The sequence below is a fragment of the Scyliorhinus canicula genome, chromosome 25, assembly GCF_902713615.1.
Source record: "Scyliorhinus canicula chromosome 25, sScyCan1.1, whole genome shotgun sequence".
Classification (NCBI taxonomy): domain Eukaryota; kingdom Metazoa; phylum Chordata; class Chondrichthyes; order Carcharhiniformes; family Scyliorhinidae; genus Scyliorhinus; species Scyliorhinus canicula.
Genome location: NC_052170.1, coordinates 9,721,827 through 9,739,721, shown reverse-complemented (window position 1 = coordinate 9,739,721; position 17,895 = coordinate 9,721,827). Strand labels below are relative to the sequence as shown.

Below are 17,895 nucleotides of genomic sequence, written 5' to 3'. Positions count from 1 at the left end.
TGTGTCCCCTAGTCTCCAACCAGTGGAAACCCTGTCTCCCCCTGTTAATATCTTGAATACTTCGATCAGATCACCCTTTAATTTTACAGATTCTAGCGAAAACAGGTATAATTTGAGTAATCGCTCCTCGTAACCTAACCCCAGGAGACCAGCTATCATTTTAGTAAACCTACTAAAGGCCAAAATATCCTTCCTAAGGTGTGGTGCCCAGAACAGCTCACAGTGACTCCAAATGGGGTCTAACCAGGGTTTTGTAAAGCTGTAGCACAGCCCCCTGTGTCTTTATATTCCAATTCTCCAGCTATCAATGCTAGCATTCCATTAGGCTTTTTGATTTTTTATTCCTGGTTCCTGGCATTTTAAGGACCTCTGTGCCTTAACCCCCAATTTTCTTGGGACATTCACTGTACCTAGCCTCAATCCATTTAGAAAGTACCCCGCTCCATCAGGTTGTGATGGCCCCTGCTTAGGACTGGCTGGATGGAGGGGAGAGTGGTTTCTGGGTTGGATTATTCCACCATGGCCCATGCTGACCACAGCTTAAGACAAACCACTTCCTCAGCCAATGCCGAGATGCCAACACCAATCGCCAGACTGGAGCCTGTACCCGGAGAACGGGCTAATGTACAAAGCCCCACTCTACATACACTAAAGAAATGCAGGTCATAGAATCACAGAACCCCAACAGTGCAGAAGGAGGCCATTCGGCCCATTGGGTCTGCACCGACCCTCCGAAAGAGCACTTTGCCTTGGCCCACTCTCCTGCCCTATCCCGTAACCTAAATTACACATCTTTCTTTGGATACGAAGGGGAAATTTTACCTGGACATCTTTGGACTGTGGGAGGAAACCGGAGCACCCAGAGGAAACCCACGCAGACATGGGGAGAAAGTGCAAACTCCACACAGACAGTCATCCCAGGCCGGAATTGAACCCGGTTCCTGGCGCTTTGAGGCGGTAGTGCTAACCACTGTGCCTACACCCCTTTATTGTCTTTTCCCCAATGGGATTAGGATCGTTTAGGCCAAACCTAGCAACTATAGAGCCGCCTCCCCGGGTCTTATTTTGACCCAGCATAGCATAGAGGGGTTGGTTTAGCTCACTGAGCTAAATGCTTTTCAAAGCAGACCAAGCAGGCCAGCAGCACGGTTCGATTCCCGTACCAGCCTCCCCGGACAGGCGCCGGAATGTGGCGACTAGGGGCTTTTCACAGTAACTTCATTGAAGCCTACTCGTGGCAATAAGCGACTTTCATTTCATTTTCATTTCATATGGGGAAAAGGGGGGTAGCGAACGTGGCATTTTACTTTTCTCTCTGTCTCTGTACCACAATGGCTGCCACGCGAAGGCTCAAAGCAATGGAGGAAACAATATCAGGAGGGTTGGCAATTTGCAACAGGTATGAACCCAATGGGCTGAATGGCCACAATGGGTCGAAGACCTCCTGCACCTAAAACTCCACTTCAATTCACATTACCCACTTCTGAGTTTAGAAGCTGTCCTGAGGACCATGTTTCCGTCCATGCCAGAGGTCGCAACACCCCCAACATCGCAGGATTACCAATGTTAGCTTAGCGGTTAGCACCTTACCAACCGGTCAGAGGCAAATGAGTTCACACTGTTAGCTCTAATAATGGTACACGGTGTCAGGGTCCTGCCCATTTATTCCCTTATTTCCCCTTTCTTTTATTTTGCAGTTATCATTTTTGATCCATGGATGATTCATGGACATGTGTCTTCAGGTCAAGCAGCAAAGAGGGATGAGGAATTCAGAAGTTACAGGAGAGAATACTCTGTGAGTCCCTATTAGTTTCAACGGGAGACCTCTGACTTTTCAACCCCAGAGAGAGAGAGAGAGAGCTCGGGTGGGACTCGGTGTGATTGATTGGCCGGTTGCCAATGAATTGGCCAAAAAGGTTGTACTCTCCCCAGTAACATGCGGTGATTGGATCCTATCCTAGTGGAATGATGTTCAATGTCCCAAAGGAGCTCAGTTTGACTCCTGGAACCACGGGGACAAGGACTTTCTCTCCGTCCTCCTCAGTGTTTCCTCCGGGAAGGCTGTGTTTTGATGTATTTCTGAAGCTGAAGAGAAGCCGAATGATTGAGTCTCCAGGGAAACTATTAGAGGCTGCAGACAAAGGCCAGGACCTGCTCCCTCTTTCCAGAAAGACCATGATTGCCGTATTTCTGAAACTACAAACAATTGAAGGGAGCTAGAGTCAAACCTCGAACTGAGAGCAAAGTTTGAAGAGGAGTACGGTGCTGGAAAAACAAATCTGAAACTTTTACTTATGATTTTTGTCTCTTTCCTCCCCTCTCTGTTTGTCTGTCTTATGTGTGGGTGTGTTTAGAGGGTGGGGGGGGGGGGGGGGGATAAGTTAAAATGGGTAATTTGGGATTAAATAATTCTTAACCAGTTGTATTTGCTGCATATTTCATTATGTTTCTTGTTATTAATAAAAAGTAATTGTGTTTAAATTTACAAACCTGGTGACTGCAATTATTGGGCGGCCAAGGGCCAAAAATATCGGGTATTTTTAGAAGAATTATTGGTTAATTCAATTGTGCTGTGACCCGAGGTCAAGTGGGGCTGGAATTGATTGTGCCCTAGCCCAGGGAATCGTAATAACAGTGAATGCACAACACACATACACGGCGCACACACATGCTGCATGCACACACACATGACACACATGTGCTGGACACACACGCACAACACACACATGCCACACACATGTATAACACACACATGTGCCGCACACATGTATAACACACACATGTGCTGCACACATGTACAACACACACATGTGCTGCACACATGTACAACACATACACAGGCCACATACATGTACAACACACACATGTGCTGCACACATGTACACCATGCACACATGCCACACACATGTAAAACACACACATGTGCCGCACACATGTACAACACACATGTGCAACACATGTACAACACATGCAGCATACACACACACATGCACAGCACACACATGCCACACATATGCACAACACACACACACGCAAACATTTCACACACAAGACACACAAACATGTGCCGCACACACATGCACAAAACACACACACATGCCGAACAGACGAACAAAACACACACACACCAGTCACGGGCTATTGTCATTAATATACACTGCACTGATAAATGTGTTAGCACGTTTGTCCGGGTAGAATTTTGAAGCACTTGGGAAGTTGACCCTTGTTGGCTGCGCCATTACTGGCCGTGCCTTCAGTAATCCAGACCGCATTCTGCAGAATTCCCTCCGCTGCCCCCAAACCATCTCTGTTCCTTGGAGAAAAATTTTGTTTAATCTCTTTGGCTGAGCTGGTGGTCATCAGCCCTCTACGAGGCCGCATCCATTTTTTTGTCCAACTACGCTGCGTTTTTTTATTCTTTTTTTTATAAATTTAGATTAGCCAATTATTTTTTCCAATTAAGGGGCAATTTAGCGTGGCCAATCCACCTACTCTGCACATTTTTTGGGTTGTGGAGGTGAAACCCACGCAGACATGGGGAGAATATGCAAACTCCACACGGACAGTGACCTAGAGCCGGGATCGAACCTGGGACCTCAGCGCCGTGAGGCGGTTGTGCTAACCACTAGGCCACCGTGCTGCCCGTCGTTTTTTTATTCTAAAGGCGCTAGCTAAATGCAAGTTGCTGCAGAGAATTTACACCCCGCCCCCAACTGGCAGTCGATGTGACACGTCTCCGGCAAATATTGTTTTTGTTAAATAGCAAATAATTGGGGGTTGTTTTTTGAGCACAGAAGCTGTGATCTCAGACAGCGGCAGAATGGGTGACAGTGAAAAGCCTCCAGCTGCCCGCTCAGGTGGGGGGGTGGGGGGGGAGGTTATCCCACGGCACTATTGCAAAGGAGAGCGGGGGTGGTGCTCCTGGGTGACTGCCCAATATTTACCCTTCAGTCAACAAACGCCGCCTGGAGGTTCCCCTCCCTGAGCCACTCGCCACCCCGACCTGGAAACAAATCGGCCGTTCCTTCACCGCGGCTGGGTCACAATCCTGGAACTCCCTCCCTAACCGCGCTGTGGGTGTACCTACACCATGTGGACAGCAGCGGTTCAAGAAGGCGGGTCAACGCCCCCCTTCTCAAGGGGCAATTAGGGACGGGCAACAAATGCCAGCGATGCCCACGTTCTCTCAATGAACATTTTTTTAAACGTTCAGAAATGATTGGCTTGTCTCGGGATCTTGCTGTGCCACAATGGGCTGCCTCGTTCGCTACATTCCATTTTGTTCGGTTCTGGGAGTGCTGCCTGGTTGTAAAACCTGCTGCTGGGCCTTCTCACTGCTACCTGCCCATCAGAGGAAGCCCTCTCTCTATATTCGCCCCATCGAACCATTTTCACATTCCGAAAACCTCAATCAGATCGCCTCTCAGCCGTCTTTATTCGAGAGAATACGATCAAGCCAGCTTCACACAACCCGCTATCGTAATTTAATCCCCATAAACCATTTAAAACCCCTGTGATGATAAACACCAGTGACAGTTGCGAGCTCCTGCTTTGATCGAAACAGTTAATCTCCGACCTCGCTTGCCGCTGATAGGATCTGAATCGACAGGAGAAGCGACAATTAAACTGCTGTTGACACAGGAGGCAGGAGGCAGGCAAGGGATGGTTTACTCAAGGTCAGGGAACCAGCTTGTGAGTAAACTCGTGTCCACGTCAGCACACTATGTACCATCACCCAAGACGGCTCTATCAAGGCACCGACTAGCTTTCAGATTTATTTGCCTTCTTGTCTTTGTTTTTTCCAACCCGCTGTCTTTCCCGGAAAATCCTGAATCCTGCTGGAAGACACTCGTGCAAGGCCCAGGCTTCCTTTGTGAGCATCACAGCTCACCGAACCTTTTGGTCTTACTGAATGTGGAGCGGGCTCGAGGGGCCGAATGGCCAGCTCCAGCTCCTTATGTTCCTATATTCTGGAAGAATTTCAGAAAGAAATTCCAGGCAAAATCAAACTTCCCTGGATTTGCACACGCACACCTATTCCAACCCCTCCCCCCACTACAACACACACGCACACACACACATTCCAACTCTTTCATACTCGCACTCTCTCTCTCACACACACTCTCTCTCTCTCTCACACAACATACACTCTCTTACACACACACACTCTCACACACAGAGTCTCTCGCGCACACAGTCTCCCATGCACACAGTCTCTCACGCACACACAGGCTCTCTCAAGCACACAGTCTCTCTCACGCACACAGTCTCTCTCAAGCACACAGTCTCTCTCACGCACACAGTCTCTCTCACGCACACAGTCTCTCTCACGCACACAGTCTCTCTCAAGCACACAGTCTCTCTCACGCACACAGTCTCTCTCAAGCACACAGTCTCTCTCAAGCACACAGTCTCTCTCACGCACACAGTCTCTCTCAAGCACACAGTCTCTCTCACGCACACAGTCTCTCTCAAGCACAGTCTCTCTCAAGCACACAGTCTCTCTCAAACACACAGTCTCTCTCACGCACACAGTCTCTCACGCACACAGTCTCTCTCAAGCACACAGTCTCTCTCAAGCACACAGTCTCTCTCACGCACACAGTCTCCCATGCACACAGTCTCTCTCACGCACAGTCTCTCACGCACACACAGTCTCTCTCAAGCACACAGTCTCTCTCACGCACACAGTCTCTCTCACGCACACAGTCTCTCTCACGCACACAGTCTCTCTCACGCACACAGTCTCTCTCACACACACACACTAGGGCAGCATGGTAGCACAGTGGTTAGCACTGTGTCTGCACAGCATCAAGGTCCCAGATTCGAATCCCGGATGGGTTACTGTCTGCGGAGTCTGTACGTTCTCCCCGTGTCTGTGTGGGTTTCCTCCAGGTGCTCCCATTTCCTCCCAAAAGTCCCAAAAGACGTGCTTGTTAGGTGAATTGGACATTCTGAATTCTCTCTCTGTGTATCCGAACAGGCGCCGGAATGTGGCGACTAGGGGCTTTTCAGTTACTTCATTGCAGTGTTAATGTAAGCCTACTTGTGACAATAAGGATTATTATTGTTATCACACACGCACACTCTCTCTCACACGCGCAAACACTCTCACACACACACTCACACACACTCTCTCACACACGCACACTCTCTCTCACACGCGCAAACACTCACACACACACTCACACACACTCTCTCTCACACACACACACTCTCTCACACACACTCTGTCACACACACACACTCTTTCACACACACATACACACACTCTCTCTCACACACACACTATCTCTTACACACACACTGTCACACACACACTCTTTCACACACACACACTCTTTCACACACACACACTCTCTCTCTCTCTCTCTCTCACACACACTCTCCCTAACTCACATACACATGTTCTCCCTCTCCCACACACGCACACACATGCACATGCACACCCATGCGTGCACGCACAATATGAAGTCGGAACCATTTTTCTTTTCTGGTGTAAAGACATTAAGCTAATTACTGTCCAGAATCTAACATCTAGAAGCTTCCAGCAGCTGTTCCCGACGATAAAATTAGCAAAATTGGTTTAAACATCGAGGTAATCGATCATCCAGTGTAAGGAGCCAGAAGTGACTGGAAAAATTAATTTTTAACTTTAAAAAATTGATGTTTAACAACAACATTTTATATTTATTTATTACCTCAAGCCTGATAAAATTTCAGAGGAGCTTTGTAGGAGCATTATAGAACAAAGCATGACACCGAGACATGGGGAGATCTGAGGACAAATGGCCAAAATCTTGGTCAAAGGGTGTTAAAGAGCGTCTTCATGGAGGAAAGGGGCAGAGAGGTGCAGGGAGAGAGTTCCAGAGCTTCGGGCCGAGGCACATCTGTCCTTCTGTCAGAGCTATGTGGGTCCTTCATATCCTTCCCGTAGCAGCCTCCCCGAACAGGCGCCGGAATGTGGCGACTAGGGGCTTTTCACAGTAACTTCATTTGAAGCCTACTTGTGACAATAAGCGATTTTCATTTCATCAAATAGAACCACCTAAACAGGCTGATAAGACTCGAGAACAGCTCCTCTGACTCTGCCAGCACTCCTCCAGATTAAGAGCATAAATTTGGGATAACAGGCCGTGCGCAAAGGCCCTTCACTTGATGCTCCAAGTTTGGAAGGTTTACCTTGGCTTCAGCACCTCCAGGCTCTCACTGAATCGGTTGTTGAGAAACATGTCCATGGCTGACATACACTCGTCCAGAGACACCTTCAGGTCCACACTCGAGGAACTGCACAAAATAAATTGGGGGGGGAAAGAAAAGAATCAGAATATATTTCATTATTATTCTTCTCCCTGCCCCCGATCCCTCACTGGGATGCAATCCCTGAACCATCTGGGTCCTCTCGCTCATAATGTCAGCGGCACTAATATTTCAGGGCGGAATCTGGGGGGCAACGAGTGAAGAAAAAGAAGCAAACTATGGAGGTGCAGCTATCCCAGCATTCATAGCAGCAGTGAAAGTCCCCTATCAAAACCACACTTTCAGAAAATGGCTCCCTCCCGTTTCCCAACACCGTGAATATTGCGATTGCTCCAACCCTCAACCCTTCGTCTGAAGGAGAAATCGACACTAAATGTCTTCACGAGAGAGGCTGCGAATGTGACATAAGAATAAAAAGAACCAATAGCCAGGACAATCGAGGAAACAGAAACGTTATTTGGAGCTCAGCCTTCTAGGGGGTTCCTGGGGCGCGTGATGATGGGTGAAGCTTGCCCCTCCAGCCATTAGCTGTCAGCCACGGCTCAGTTGTAGCATTCCCTCACCTGAGTCGGCAGACTGAGGGTTCGAGACCCACTCCAGAGACTTGAGCCCAGAGTCTAGGCCAACAGTCCCAGGGCAGCACTGAGGGAGCCCAGCCCTGTCAGCGGCGCCATCTCTGGGAAGAGATGTCAAACCGGGGCCCCATCTGCCCGCCCGTGTGGACGCAAAGAAGAATTTGAGGACGAGAAGGGGAGTTTGCCCCGGTGTCCTGGCCAGTATTTATCCCTTTACCGACAGATGCTCCAGTCATTATTGCATTGCTCTTTTATTGTGAGATCCTGATTGGGCAAATTGGCCGCCACATTTCCGATGTTACAGTGACTACGCTTCAAAAATATTTCATTGCCTTACAGGACATTGCGTGGCTGAGGGGAGCTCTCGTCAACAGTGCTCATAGGTTGACCATCGGCACGGCAACGGCTGCCTCATAGGGCCTGCTGGTCTTACCCCATCCCTCACTTTCCTAAGTCGGTCAGTTCAATGTAGCTCAGGCCTCCAGGTGAATCCAGTCCCACACCACGTGGCCCAACCATTGCCCCTCGTTTTGCAAAAGATCATTGCCTCCGGGAGGTGAGTGACCGGCAACCTGGCGGTCAATACCCACAATGCAGCAGGGCAGAAACAGGCCATTCAGCCCAACAAGGCTATTCCGGCATTTGGGCTCCAAATCAGCCGCCGTCCACATTAACTTATCTCACCCTACTGGCACATTCCTTTCCCCTTTGCGAACATTTCACGCTTCCCTTTGAAGATATCATGGCTAGTCACCTCAGCTGGTTTGTGTGGTGCAGTGTCCCACATTCTAACCACTCTCGGCTCTGATACTATCTCCAATTGCTGGACTCTGACCCACTAGCCTATCGATCGCCTTCCCTCGACGAGTTATATTTGGCGTTACCTAGCGACTATCATATTTGTTCTCCTGTTCAAACTTTAGGCTCCCTGTTTTCACCTAGATATCCTTTTTTTTTTTCAAACTTCGCAAAATGAGTTACTCCTGAATTATTAATTAGTCCAGTGTAAGCTGCGGGTCAGTGGGTGTCACTGTGTCGAAGGTTAAGGGCGGCACAGTGGTTAGCACTGCTGCCTCACAGCGCCAGGGTCCCTGGTTCGATTCCGGCCTCGGGTGACTGTGCGGAGTCTGCACGTTCCCCACCGTGTCGCCGTGGGTTTCCTCCGGGTGCTGCGGTTTCCTCCCACAGTCCAAAGGTAGAACCGTAGAAAAGTTACAGCACATAAGGAGGCCATTCAGCCCATCTTCTCCATGCCAGACCAAGGAGACCCAGGTGCCCTTTCTAATCCCACCTCCATGCACCCGGCCCATAGCCCTGTAGCTTAGAGCACAAAGGTGCAGATCCAGGTACTTTTCTTTAAAAAGAGTCCATTTTCCCCGTGTCTTTGTGGGTCTCACCCCACAGCCCAAAATATGCGCAGGGTAGGTGAATTGGCCACGCTAAAATTGCCCCTTAATTGGAAAAAAAGAATCGAGTACTCTAAATTTTAAAAGAGTTTAGGGTCTCTGCGTAAAAACCTTCCATACCTTCTGCCTTGAATCTGCCCCGGTTCTAGAATTCTCCACCACGGGAAACAATGTTATCCTGTCCACCCTATCTCTTCCCCTCATAATTTTGTACACCTCAATTAAGTCACCCCTCAGCCTTCCTCCAAGGAAAACAACCCCAACCTCTCCAATCTCCCCTCGTAGCTACACTTTCCCAGTCCAGGCAACGTTCTTGTAAACCTCCTCTGCCCTCTCTCCAGAGCAATAACCTCCTTCCTGTAATGTGGTGGCCAGAACGGCCCACACTACTCCAGCTGTGGCCTCACCAGTGTTTTGTACAATCCCAACATAATTTTTTTTTTTTAAATTTAGATTGCCCAATTATTTTTTCCAATTAAGGGGCAATTTAGCGTGGCCAATCCACCTACTCTGCACATCTTTGGGCTGTGGGGGCGAAACCCACGCAGACACGGGGAGAATGTGCAAACTCCACACGGACAGTGACCCAGAGCCGGGATCGAACCTGGGACCTCAGCGCCGTGAGGCGGTTGTGCTAACCACTAGGCCACCGTGCTGCCCTCAATCCCAACATTATATCCTTACTTATATATACTGAGGGCGGGACATTCCCAAAGTGGCGCTATGTTCCCCACGCCGGCGTAAAAACGTTGGGGTTGCACTCCCGAGTTTCCTCAAAAATAAGATAGACCGCTTCACTTACCTTCAGGGGACTAGCAGGGACCTGGAGTAATTCACACAGCTTTGGCTGCAGATTCGGCCCCCGCACTTCCGGTTTCGAGTCCGCACATGCGCACGGCGGCAGCCTCTAGCGGCCGCGCTGAGCACCGTGGCGGATTCGGACCGTAACGTATGCCCCCCCCCCCCCCTCCCGCGCTCCTGTATCGGACCGGCCCGATCTGTGCCCCGGCCGCCCATAAGGCCCCCCCCCCCCCCCCACGGCGCCCGATCCCCCCACCAGGGTGGCTGCGGACTGAGTCCATGTGAGCTCCACGCCGTCGGGAACTCGGCCGGTCGGGAGCGGAGTATCGCTGGGCGGGCCTCTGGCACTAGTCCCCCCCCCCCCCCCCCCCGCGCAGAGTAAATCGCAAACGCGCAGATATTCGGGGCCCGGAGAATTGCTGGAGGGGCGCCAGCCCCCATTCCATCGGGAAAGTTGATTCTCCTCCCCCGCGCCAAACACGATTTCGGTGCGGGCTGTGGGGAACCCAGCCACATATCTCTACCAGTGAAGGAGAGCTTCCATATGATTTCTTTGCAACCTTGTCGACTTGAACTGCTGCCTTTAGGGCCCTGTGTACCTGTACACCAAGATCTTTCACTTCATCTACCCCTCTTAGTGTATTCCCATTTCCTGTGTGCTCCCTATTACTGTTTAACCTCCCTAAATGCATGACCTCGCACCTCTCTATGTTAAATTCCATCTGCCACTTTATCGCCCACTCCACCAATCCATCTATAACATTCTGGAGATTGTAGCTATCCTCTACACTGTCCACCACTTGGCCAATCTTTGTGTCGTCTGCAAATTTCCCAACCGTGCCCCCCACGTTCACATCCAAATCGTTAATATATAACAGTCAGGGTCCCAACACCGAGCCCTGTGGAACACCACTTGACACAACTTTCCAATTGCAAGGGCATCCATTGACTATTACCCTTTGTTTCCTGTTAGTGAATCAACTTTTTTTTACACCAAACAATTTTATTGAGGTATTTTTCAGCATTGCAAACAGTTACAGATAACAACAAAAAAAGGCAAAAATGTACAAACATCAACGTAAAATCAATACTTCAATCAAACCATACTGCACAACCCGCTCCTCTCCCATAGACACTACCCGCCTATTTATCCCTCCCACTCTACTCTAATTACCCCCCCCCCCTGCTGACGTTCACTCTCCCGCGAAGAAGTCGATGAATGGTTGCCACCTTCAGGCAAACCCGAATACAGATCCCCTCAAGGCGAACTTAATTTTTTCCATACACAGAAAACTTGACATGTCCGAAAGCCACAACTCGGTCTTCGGGGGTTTTGAGTCCCTCCATGCCAGCAGTATTCGTCGCCGGGCTATCAGGGAAGCAAAGGCCAGAACATCGGCCTCTTTCTCGCCCTGGACTCCCGGGTCTTCCGAAACCCCAAAGATTGCCACCCCTGGACTCATCACCACCCTTGTTTTTAGCACCCGGGACATGATCCCCGCAAATCCCTCCCCGTATCCCCTAAACTTAGGACATGCCCAGAACATGTGAACGTGGTTTGCTGGTCCTCCCCCGCATCTAGCGCACCCTCACTGTAGACTGGCTGTCTCTGCATGTGCGTGAGATCAACAGCACAAAGGGGAATGTTTCACTATATCAGCAGCACACAGCTGAATGTCCTTGCTAACAACACCAAAGCTGTAATAAAGACATGATTAAGTGATCATGGGGCAGCACGGTGGCCAAGTGGTTAGCATAACCGCCTCACGGCACCGAGGACCCAGGTTCGATCCCGGCTCTGGGTCACTGTCTGTGTGGAGTTTGCACATTCTCCCCGTGTCTGCGTGGGTTTCGCCCCCACAACCCAAAAATGTGCAGAGTAGGTGGATTGGCCACGCTAAATTGCCCCTTAATTGGAAAAAATAATTGGGTAATCTAAATTTATAAAAAAAAAAAAAAAAAATGATTAAGTGATCATTGTCTGAATGGACATTCCATCCAGCTACTCCTAAGGATTACGACATTGCGATGGGGCGCAATTAAACAGATATTGCCTTGGGCCTACCTCTTTGTATCATATGTAAATAATTTACCGGTGTGCGTAACTAGAAACAATTATCTTTACTGGAAGTTATAAGAAATTCCTTATAAAAAGGCTGACAGTTCACAATTGGGCAGAGCCTTAGGGATTCTCTAGTTCTCCTTATTGATAAAAAGGCAATGAAGACTGATCACTCGCGCACGCTGCGTCTCAATATCCTTCGAGCACCAACACCATCATCAACCCTTCTTGTCACTTCCTCAAAGCATTCAAGGCACGCCCTTTCTTTAACAAGTCCATGTTGACTATCCCTCACTATTCCATGTCTTTCTATGTGACAATTAATCCTATCTCTCAGGATTGATTCTACTAATTTGCCCACCACCGACGTTAAGACTAAATGGCCTATCATTCTTCGGCATTCCCTTCGATCCCTTTTTAAACCATGGAACTACATTTGCATTTCTCCAGACCTCTGGTCCCTCCCGTGTCTAGTGAGGATTGAAAAATCATCCTCAGCGCATTTGCTATTTAATGATTATCCCGTCCAGTACCTCAGGATTCCTCCTGGACTACGATATCTACATCGCCCATTACCTTTGCAAACTCAGAGACAAACTACTCATTTAAAACCCTTCCCACAGCCTCTGTATCTCCACACGCGGTCCCTTCTTCATCTCTGATAGGTCCCACTTTTTCCTCAACTAACCTTTTACCATGAAAACATCTTTGGATTGTCTTAACTTTTCTTGCTAATTTATTTTCATGGCCTCTTTTTAATTTCCTCATTTCCGTTTCGACTTTGTCCCTGCGCTTCCTATACTCGTCGAGGCGATCTGCAGTGCTTACTTCTTTGTGCCAATTTTACACTTTCTTTTTCTGCTTGATTTTTCCCCGTAATCCTCGAGACAACAGTGGGGGGGGGGGGCGTCTAGATTCGGCAGAACCACTCTTATTCTTGGAGGGGACATATCTTCTTTGCACATTTAGGATCTGACTTTTTAGTGCTTCCCATTATCCTCTAGCAATGCCATCCAGTCCACCAGTCAAGTCCCCTCTCATTTCTGCAAGATTTGCTTTCCCCAGTTCAAAATCTTTGGGCGCAATTCTCCCATCGAGTCCCGACGCCGGAGTGAAAACCAGAGTGTTTCACTCCAGTGTCGGAGGCCGCCCCCAGCCCCCTATTCTCCCACCTCCGGGGGGCTAATAGCGTCGCCGCGTCATTTACGCGCGCCGGGCCTTGGCGCCGCATAAATGACGTCACCCGCGCATGCGCCGATCGTGGGCCAGACCCTTTTTGAGGCCCTTCCCGGTGCAAGAACCACCTCCCCCTCACACAGGCCGCACCCCCCCCCCCCCCCCAGCGTTCCCACGCTGTTCCCGCCGGCACCGACCAGGTGTGGACGGCGCCGGCGGGAACCTGTCGTGTTGGGCAGGCCGCTTTGCCCATCCGGGCCGGAGAGTCGCCGCTCGCCCGTTACAAACGGCGAGCAGCGATTCTCCAAGCGGCCAGCCGTGAATCTCGCAGCACCGGTTTGGGGGGGGGGGGGGGAGAGAATCGCATGCGGGTGCCGGGGTGGCGTGGCAGGACTCGCTCGGCGCCCCGGCGATTCTCCCACCCGGCGTGGGGGGGGGGGGGGAATTCCGCACTTTATTCCTGCTTTATCGCTGTCCTTTCCCATGGTAACGCTGAATCTAAATGAATTGTGATCGCTATCCCCGATATGGTCGCCAACTGTCAATTCACCCACTTGCCCTTCTTCGTTCCCCAAGACTAGGTCTAGAATTGCATCTCCTCTTGTTGGGTTTGTCACTAATTGGTTGAAAAACCTTTCCTGGACACACTGCATGAATCTTTCTCCCTCATTTCCCCTTAAATTGTTTGAATCCCAGTTGATATTGGGATAGTGAAAGTCTCCTATTATTTCCCTCTTGTTCTTACAGGCAGAGACTTGCTGACATATGTGACCTTCTATCTCTCTTTCACTATTTGGGGGTTTGTAGTATACTCCCAGTAGTGTGACTGCCCCGTTTCTATTTCTAAGCTCAACCAGTTTGTTGACCCGTTTAGAATATCGTCCCTTCTCACAATTGGAATTGATTCTTTCACCATTAGTGCCACTCCCCTCCTTTTTTTTAACCTCCCACTTTTTCATGCCCGAAGACTCTATAACCAGGGATACTGAGCTGTCAATTTTGCCCCTCCTTTAGCCAGGTTTCCATTATAACAACAACATCCTGTTGCCACGTGTCAACCTGCACCTTTAGCTCATCTACCTTGTTTGTAACACTCCTTGCATTGAAGTACAAACAGTTTAACCCCACTATTTTCTAACTTTTTTAACTTTGCTTCCCCTGTAATTCCAAGTACATCCTCACCTCTTCTGCACCATTATCTAATGTTCTACCTCCATTTTCCTGATCTGATTTTGACCTATCTGATCGTACTCTTGGGATCCCATCCCCCTGCCACACTAGTTTAAATACTCCCCAAGAGAACTAGCAAAGGTCCCACAAGGACATTGGTCCCAGCTGTGCCTGGGTGTAACCCGTCCAATTTATACAGGTCCCACCTTCCCCAGAACCGGTTCCAGTGCCCGAAGGATCCGAATCCCTCCCAGCTACACCATGTCTCCAGCCACACATTCATCTGATCTATCCTCTTATTCCTGCTCTCTCTAGCGCATGGAACTGGGCATAGTCCTGAGATTACTTCATTGGAGGTCCTGCATTTTAGTTTATCTCCTAACTTCCTGTACTCAGCTCGCACGTCCTCATCCCTTAGTTCGCCCAGGCAGGTTAGGTGGATTGGCCACACTAAATTGCCCTTTAGTGTCCAAAAATATGTAGGTGAGGTGGAGTGGTCATGCTAAATTGCCTTAGTGGGCAAGTTAGGTGGGCTTATGGGGTCACAGGGATAGGGCGAGGGAGTGGGCCTAGGTAGGATGCGCTTTCGGAGGGTCAGTGCAGACTTGATGGGTTGAATAGCCTCCTTCTGCACTATAGGGACTCGATAATTCTATGTAACAGGTTCAAGTTCCAAGCCAGAGACTCAAGTTATTCAAAAAAAGTGGAGGCGAGCTGGTGGTGAAGATCAAGGAGAAATGGGAAGGGGAGTTAGGAGGGGAGATAAATTGAGGAGTATGGAGTGAGGCACTGCGTAGGGTAAATGGGATCTCCTCTCGTGAAAGCTGAGCCTGATACAGTTTAAGGTGTTGCACGGGGTGCATGTGATTCGGGCGAGAATGAGTGGGTTCTTTCAGGGGGTAGCAGATGAGTGTGAGAGGTGTGGGCGGGGGCCAGCGAATCACGCGCACATGTTCTGGGGCTGTGAAAAATTGGGAAGATTCTGGGCGGGTCTTAGCCAGGATAGTGGAGGAGGAGGTGGACCGGACCCCTTGGTGGCGATATTTGGGGTCTCAGAGAAGCCGGAGCTCATGGAGAGGAGGAAGGCCGATGTCTTGGCCTTCGCCTCTCTGATTGCCCGGCGGCGGATTTTGCTGGAGTGGCATTGCGGCCAAATTCTCCACTCTGCCAGCAGCAGAAGTGGGTGGACCTCCAACCGAGAATCTAGCCCCAACTCTTCCTTCAGCTGAATCATAGGATGAGGACAGCCCCTGGACTGAGTGGGCTGCACAGTAGCACAGTGGTTAGCACAGTTGCTTCCCAGCGCCAGGGTCCCAGGTTCGATTCCCGGCTGGGTCACTGCCTGTGCGGAGTCTGCACGTCCTCCCCGTGTCAGCGTGGGTTTCCTCCGGATGCTCCGGTTTCCTCCCATGAAGTCCCGAAAGACGTGCTTGTTAGGTGAATTAGACATTCTAAATTCTCCCTCCGTGTACCTGATCAGGCGCCGGAGTGTGGCGACTAGGGGCCTTTCACAGTAATTTAATTGCAGTGTTAATGTAAGCCTACTTGTGACAATAAAGATTATTATTATTAGTTCGCCGAGGGACATATCCCTGAGAGGGGTTCTTAAAATAACCTCACACCAACATGCACGCACACACACACAAAACACACACCAACATGCATGCACACACACACAAAACACACACCAACATGCATGCACACACACACACAAAACACACACCAACATGCAGACACACACACACAAAACACACACCAACATGCATGCACACACACACACACAAAACACACACCAACATGCAGACACACACACACAAAACACACACCAACATGCACGCACACACACACACAAAACACACACCAACATGCACGCACACACACACACAAAACACACACCAACATGCACGCACACACACAAACACACACCAACATGCATGCACACATACACAAAATACACACCAACATGCATGCACACACACACAAAACACACACCAACATGCATGCACACACACACAAAATACACACCAACATGCACGCACACACATAAAACACACTCCAACATGCACACACACAAAACACACACCAACATGCATGCGCACACACACAAAACACACACCAACATGCAGACACACACACAAAACACACACCAACATGCATGCACACACACACACAAAACATGCACTCACACACACACAAAACACACACCAACATGCATGCACACACACACAAAACACACACCAACATGCATGCATACACACAAAACACACACCAACATGCATGCACACACACACACACAAAACACACACCAACATGCACGCACGCACAAAACACACACACCAACATGCACGCACGAACAAAACACACACACCAACATACATGCACACACACACACAAAACACACACCAACATGCACGCACTCACAAAACACACACACCAACATGCAAGCACACACACATAAAACACACACCAACATGCATGCACACACACACACAAAACACACACCAACATGCATGCACACACACACAAAACACATGCACACACACACAAAACACATGCACACACACACACAAAACACACACCAACATGCACGCACAAACAAAACACACACACCAACATGCATGCACACACACACACAAAACACACACCAACATGCACGCACACACACAAAACACACACCAACATGCATGCACACACACACACCAACATGCACGCACACACACACACAAAACACACACCAACATGCACGCACACACACACACAAAACACACACCAACATGCACGCACACACACACAAAACACACACCAACATGCACACACACACACAAAACACACACCAACATGCAGACACACACACACAAAACACACACCAACATGCATGCACACACACACACAAAACACACACCAACATGCATGCACACACACACAAAACACACACCAACATGCATGCACACACACACAAAACACACACCAGCATGCATGCACACACACACAAAACACACACCAACATGCATGCACACACACACAAAACACACGCCAACATGCATGCACGCACACACAAAATACACACCAACATGCATGCACACACACGCACAAAACACACACCAACATGCACGCACGCACAAAACACACACACCAACATGCACGCACAAACAAAACACACACACCAACATACATGCACACACACACAAACACACACCAACATGCACGCACTCACAAAACACACACACCAACATGCAAGCACACACACATAAAACACACACCAACATGCATGCACACACACACAAAACACACACCAACATGCATGCACACACACACAAAACACATGCACACACACAAAACACATGCACACACACAAAACACATGCACACACCAACATGCACGCACACACAAAACACACACACCAACATGCATGCACACACACACACAAAACACACACCAACATGCA

General features: G+C 49.4%; 1 protein-coding gene across 1 annotated transcript in view; it reads right to left on the bottom strand.

Moving 5' to 3' along the window:
* Positions 1–17,895, bottom strand: part of zgc:158403 (tetratricopeptide repeat protein 39A) — an 89,288-nt gene that overhangs the window by 49,025 nt on the left and 22,368 nt on the right. Inside the window, exon 2 of the mRNA XM_038784703.1 lies at positions 7,183–7,287. Within this exon, the coding sequence (XP_038640631.1) occupies positions 7,183–7,287 (105 nt within the window). The remainder of the gene's footprint in view (positions 1–7,182; positions 7,288–17,895) is intronic.